Source organism: Pelobates fuscus, chromosome 13 (assembly GCF_036172605.1).
Source record: "Pelobates fuscus isolate aPelFus1 chromosome 13, aPelFus1.pri, whole genome shotgun sequence".
Lineage (NCBI taxonomy): Eukaryota > Metazoa > Chordata > Amphibia > Anura > Pelobatidae > Pelobates > Pelobates fuscus.
Window position 1 is genome coordinate 70531966 of NC_086329.1, and position 6924 is coordinate 70538889.

The following is a 6924-nucleotide window of genomic DNA, read 5'->3' on the forward strand; positions in this document are numbered from 1 at the left end:
CTCAGCAATCTGTGTCTGTGTGTGTCTGTGGATGGACACCGCAGTCTGTCTGTGTGTGTGTGTGTGTGTGTGTGTGTGTCTGTGGATGGACTCCGCAGTCTGTGTGTATGTACTCAGCAGTATGTGTTTGTGTGTGTGTGTGTGTGTATATGTATGGACTCAGCAGTCTGTGTGTGTGTGTGTGTATGGACTCAGCAGTCTGTTTGTGTGTGTGTGTGTGTGTGTGGACTCAGCAGTCTGTGTGTATGTACTCAGCAGAATGTGTGTGTGTGTGTGTGTGTGTATGTATGGACTCAGCAGTCTGTGTGTGTGTGTGTGTATGGACTCAGCAGTCTGTTTGTGTGTGTGTGTGTGTGTGGACTCAGCAGTCTGTGTGTGTGTGTGTGTGTGTGTATGGACTCAGCAGTGTGTGTGTGTGTGTGTATGGACTCAGCAGTCTGTGTTTGTGTGTGTGTATGTGTGTGTGTATGTGTGGACTCAGCAGTCTGTGTTTGTGTGTGTGTGTGTGTGTATGGACTCAGCAGTCTGTGTTTGTGTGTGTGTGTGTGTGTATGGACTCAGCAGTCTGTCTGTGTATGGACTCAGCAGTCTGTCTGTGTATGGACTCAGCAGTATGTGTGTCTGTGTATGGACTCAGCAGTCTGTGTGTCAGTTTATGGACCCAGCAGTCTGTGTGTCTGTGTATGGACCCAGCAGTCTGTGTGTCTGTGTATGGACTCAGCAGTCTGTGTGTCTGTGTATGGACTCAGCAGTCTGTGTGTCTGTGTATGGACTCAGCAGTCTGTGTGTCTGTGTATGGACTCAGCAGTCTGTGTGTGTGTCTGCCTGCTAGTGAGGAAGCTTTTGTGTGTGTATGGACTCCACAGTCTGTGTGTGTATATGGATACAGTGCCAACTATGGCACTGTATCAAGGGAAATGTGTTTGTTTTTTTAATAATCCCTGGTGGAAAATAATAAATCCTCCACCAGGGATTATTAAAAAAACAACAACACATTGTGTCGGGGGTGGGGCTTAACATGCGGCAGGGGCGGGGTTACACTGCGGCGAGGGCGGGGTTAAATGTGCCCCCCTACTTTTGTCCCTGGACCACCATGTGCCCCCCATAAAAATGAATCCTAGAGACTCCACTGGGAGCTAGACATGATAGCAGGAGTATGGGGAAGGATGAGACATGCAGGACAGCAGGATAATGGGGAAGGAGGAGCCAGGCAGGACAGCAGGATAATGGGGAAAGGAGGAGCCAGGCAGGACAGCAGGAGAATGAGAAAGGAGGAGCCAGACAGGACAGCAGGAGGATGGGGAAGCAGGAGCCAGACAAGACAGCAGGAGGATCTAGAAGGAGGAGCCAGGCATGACAGCAGGAGGATCCAAAAGAAGGAGCCAGGCAGGACAATGGGAAAGGAGGAGCCAGGCAAGACAGCAGGAGAATGGGAAAGGAGGAGCCAGGCAAGACAGTAGGAGAATGGGAAAGGAGGAGCCAGGCAAGACAGCAGGAGGATGGGGAAAAAGGATTCAGGCAAGACAGCAGGAGGATGGCGAAAAAGGAGACAGCAGGAGGATGAGGAAAAAGGAGCCAGGCAGGACAGCAGGAGGATGGAAAAGGAGGAGCCAGGCAGGACAGCAGGAAGATGGGAAAGGAGGAGCCAGGCAGGAAAGCAAGAGAATGGGTAAGGAGGAGCCAGGCAGGAAAGCAGAAGGATGGGGAAGGAGGAGCCAGGTAGCACAACAGGGAGATGGAGAAAAAGTTGTCAGGCAGGACAGCAGGAGGATCCTATGTGAATACGTTTTCCCCTCAGGATGTACTGCAAATCGGCAATAAAGTATTACATGCATTTACAGTAAAATAAACACTGGTACCTAGTATGGATACCTGGATGGACAGGGTGCACTTCTCTTGCTGCTACCCCACTGGATCCACATCACCTGAGAACAGAGCACAGCACAGAAAAAAAATAGCGGCCTTTGCATTGCTGGCATTTTTGCAAATCGGCACCGGCCATACTGTGGCGAAAGTAACCTTGCCACTGGTTTTTGGAGGGGCCGGTTTGCCAGCCTCCTGCCCTGCGACTATGGCCCTGGGATGTATTGCGCTTTACAAACTATATTTGGGCATAATGGATTTTTGTATGCTGTTCCTGGCCCTTTAAATACTTTGGAGTAGTGTTACAACTTTTAAACTGGCACTTCGAATGCAGTCGAAGTGCCGAAGTCGTCGACAAGGCCGCCATTCGACAAACGAACACGTGGCGGCGGCCATTTTAACTTATTCGATTGCGGTCAGGTGACCCATACCTACTTCGACACCGCGGCTGGAGACTAAGTCCCGTTCGAAGATGCGAACGCTCGTTCGAATGGGACTTAGTCATTTTCTCGTTGTAAAATAGACCGACCACACAGCCCAAATCCATGGAACTGTTTTGGGCATGAAAATGTGCCTGCGGTCGGTCACAAAGGACTTGCGACTAACCTTTGAACTAATGGAAGGATTTGCATGATTTTTGAGTATGTTCATATTTCAAGTATGCTGATTATTAATATGTGAAGATGAATGTATAGTTTTAAAGTTATAAAATGTATAAAAATGTATAAGTTTTAGCTTGGAGATAATTGAGTAGATACAGTAAGAAACTCAGAAGAGGAAGGAGACGTCTGTCACTCAACAAGGTAGGTATATCTATACAAACCAAGGTAGGAGAGTAGTCGAAAAATAATAATACTTTATTAATAACACAAAAACATAGTGTAAAAACTAGAGCACAAACAGAAGAATAATCACTCCACCCTATCCATAACTACTAGTCTAGTCCAATATGACAGACCGTAGTGGTTGGAAGGGAGGAGAAGGGTATCAGGGGAAGGGGAGGGGGAGTGGGTAAGAGGAGACTAGGCTAAATAAAGTGTAGGGTGCCTAGAAAAAAGTAAAGCTAATTCCAATTCCTACAGTGCAATATCGTAGATGACCAGTCAGGATCACTAATAATTGAAAATAAGATCTGTTGACTGGATCATTAGGCGTAATGTGACACTATAGTTGTTGGCCACTAGGGGTCACTAGAGAAATAAATCCTAGACCTATTGGTTTACTTCATTCACAAAATAATATCAAGTGTCAATGTGTAAACAGATAGAAACATTACAGTATCGGAAGATTGAACAAAGTGTAACATATCTGTCAGTATTGCAATTTGCTGGTACTGACAGAGCACTACAACTGAATAAAACCGTTGCGTGCTTGGTTACTCCTGTGCTGGAGTTTGGTTTACTTCATTCGCAAAATTGTATCAAGTGTCAATGTGTAATCAGATAGAAACATTACAGTATCGGAAGGTTAAACAAAGTGTAACATATCTGTCAGTATTGCAATTAGCTAGTACTGACAGGGCACTACAACTGGTTAAAACCGTTGCGTGCTTGGTTACTCCTGTGCTGGAAGGGTGTTAAGTGCATATACGATCGTGCGGTATTAACACCTGGCAAGGACAGTTATTTATTAGGTCTACTGCGTGGTCTCTTACTCACCGTGCTTGATAAGATTATATGTATCAGATTGTACAATATAATCACAGTATCTAGTTTGCAACGGTAGTATACTCGATACGTGATGTTATCTGTTACTCCTGTGTGACATACAATTTAAGCGTACGATCTGTCAGTGCGCTAACAGTGCTTAAATTAGCAAGTATAGCTCATATGACACAATAAATAGATTTAGAAAGACATAGAATAGGAATAGTGCCTTCATGGGCACTGGTTATAGTAAAGAGAGTATGCCAATAGAGCGGCACAATAGTAAATAGGTAAAAGATATTGCATATACTGTGGAATAGTTTAGATGAATCAGTACCCAGATCGGTATGATAATTACTTTCCAATTCATATACTGTGGAATAGTTTAGATGAATCAGTACCGGTATGATAGTTACTTTCCAATTTAACTTGGTCGATATGTTAGATTCCCAAACGTTAAGTTCTGAAAGGATTATTAAGTATGATCGGTAGGTAGTATCCTCAGCTAACACACTCGGTCTATTATCTGCCTATAGGGCTGTTAAACAGCCAAGATAAACTTTAGTAAGGCAAGTGCTGAGACCAGATCGTCAGATACTTGGAGGAATAGAGTCTAAGTGGGGAATGACGGAAAGTAGACGACGATGTCAAGATGATGTCGGTGTAAACCCGACGCGCGTTTCGCCTGGATTAGAGGCTCGTCAGGGGGAACTTGCTCCCCAGGCAAGTAAAGTTTAAAAAGCCCGCCCTTAGTTCTCATTGGTTGTCTCGGAGCACAGGGGGGAGGGGGCTTGATGAGCTGGTACGGTGGCCAGGAGTGCTCAAAACGGATATATCAAACTTCTATAGATCCCTTAGTGGAGGAAAAGTTCCATAATTAAGGGTTTCTAGCAGTACCCAAATAGGGCATATGTAACACTATGTAGTGAATGCTAGTAGTACACTAGCCAGTCTGCAGACTAGATGTATAAGGTCTAGCAAGATAATGAGCCCATAGATATAAAATGTATAGATAGGCATGCTAGGCTCATGCTATAGTAAAGACTGCATACTAGAAAAAATAGTATACTGGTGCCAATCTTGAGGATGATGTAATACATATTCTGATAACTGAAAACATGGACATTAAGGCAATAACTAAAAAATGATCGTCATCATTAATGATAGTGGACTTAAGCCCGATGTTGAAAGCTACTTAATTTATGAATGGTGTAAAACTGATTTCCTCATTTAGACCGAGAAGAGCCAAGGTCTTAAATAAAAAAATCCATTGCGATTCTTTTTGCAGTAGAACTTTATTAAAGTTGCCCTTCCTAGGATTGGGAAAGAGTTTTTCAATTGCTTGAAATTTCAGAAATTCGGATTTGCCAGCATGGAAGTTCTGGATGTGTCTTGCCACTGGGGATGGACGCCACGTGTTGTAAAATTCTGCGTCTGAACTGCTGAAACGTTTTTCCAATGTATTGGATTCCACAGTTGCATGTGATTAGATAAATAACCCTAGTGGTGCTGTAGTTCATGGTGATATGGGTTTGTGTATACGTAGTTGATTTTGAAGGTAATATGAATTGGCAGGCCTTGCAATGGCCGCATTTGTAGGTTCCCTTCGTGTCTGTTAGCCAATTCGTGGCTGGTGAGGGAGATGATAAATGGCTGCGAACCAATTAATCTTGTAAATTGCGAGGTCTGCGTGCTGTTACAGAAGGGTAGTCAGGTAGCACGTTGGATAATTCAGGGTTATGTAATAATATGGGCCAGTTCTTTCTAAGAATCTTGGACATAGGTGCCCAGCCCTGATCGAAAGTCGCGATACAGCGTGGGGCCTTTTGTTCCACTTTGGGCTTGGTGGAATGAAGACTTAAGTTCCTATCCACATCACATACCCGCTGGAATGCCCTTTTTAAAACTCGGTTCGGGTAACCAAGTTCCTTAAAGCGCGATCTTAATATTTTGCATTCATCGTAAAAGGTTTGGTCAACCGAGCAGTTGCGCCATGCTCGTAGATACTGTCCATAAGGAATGGAAGCTTTTAATTTATATGGATGGTGACTATCCCAATGTAACAGACTATTAGTCGAGGTGGCTTTCCTAAATAGTTCTGTTTGGATAGTCCCGTCTTGTTGTAGCAAAATCTTAAGATCTAAAAAAACTAATTCATGCTCATCAATAACATGAGTTAGTTTCAGATTGATGTTGTTGTCATTGAGAGCCTTCACAAATTCTTCAAAAGCAGGAACAGAACCTGACCACATGAGTAACAGATCATCTATATATCTGTGCCAGCTTATAATGTATTGATGAAAGTGGTTAAAACGGGATGTCAAAACAATGCACTGTTCCCACCACCCCAAAAATAAGTTGGCGTAAGTATGGCGGTCCCGGAGATCTGTAGATAATACTGGCTATTGAAAACAAAATAATTATGTTTGAGAATAAACTCCAGGGTGGCTAGAATGAATGTGATTTGGGGCTCGCTATATGCAGCGTTATCCAAAAAGAATCTGCATGCTCGTAGGCCTGCCTCATGTGGAATGTTTGTGTACAATGCGACCACGTCCAGACTTGCCAGCTGGGTATAAGGTGGAACTGTCATGTCCTGTAGTTTTCGAAGTGTGGATTTGGTGTCTTGTAAGTAGGATGGTAGTTTAAGCACCATAGGATGAAGAATTTTCTCAATAAATTTACTGAGGGCTTCGGTAAGGCAGTTATTCCCAGATACAATGGGTCTGCCAGGAGGGGGACGAATGCCATTGTGTAACTTTGGCAGACAATAAAATGTTGCGATGGTAGGATTTTTGTGCGTTAACAAGTACCGGAATTTGTCTTGATTAATAACCTGTTTGACCAAAGCGTAATTTAGGAGTGTCTCTAGTTCACCTATAAACAGACTCGTGGGGTCAGAGGGAAGGGTTTTATAGTGAGTAGAGTCACTCAGATGTGCCATGCACATGGTGACATATTCAGACCTGTTCATAAGAACTATATTGCCCCCCTTGTCGGCTGGTTTGATAATAACCTCTGTTAGTTGTTGTAAGTTTATTAAGGCCTTGCGTTCCATATAGCTTAAATTGCTTCCAGTTGAGACTTGGTCAGTAACTATAATACCGATCTGGGTACTGATTCATCTAAACTATTCCACAGTATATGCAATATCTTTTACCTATTTACTATTGTGCGGCTCTATTGGCATACTCTCTTTACTATAACCAGTGCCCATGAAGGCACTATTCCTATTCTATGTCTTTCTAAATCTATTTATTGTGTCATATGAGCTATACTTGCTAATTTAAGCACTGTTAGCGCACTGATAGATCGTACGCTTAAATTGTATGTCACACAGGAGTAACAGATAACATCACGTATCGAGTATACTACCGTTGCAAACTAGATACTGTGATTATATTGTACAATCTGA

At 43.4% G+C, this 6924-nt stretch overlaps 1 protein-coding gene across 1 annotated transcript in view; it reads right to left on the minus strand.

Moving 5' to 3' along the window:
• The window catches only part of LOC134582608 (serine/threonine-protein kinase N2-like), a 35382-nt gene extending 29621 nt beyond the window's left edge, over positions 1–5761 (minus strand). Inside the window, exon 1 of the mRNA XM_063439274.1 lies at positions 5393–5761. Coding sequence (XP_063295344.1) covers positions 5393–5761 — 369 coding nt within the window. The remainder of the gene's footprint in view (positions 1–5392) is intronic.
• Between the last annotated feature and the right edge of the window lie 1163 nt (positions 5762–6924).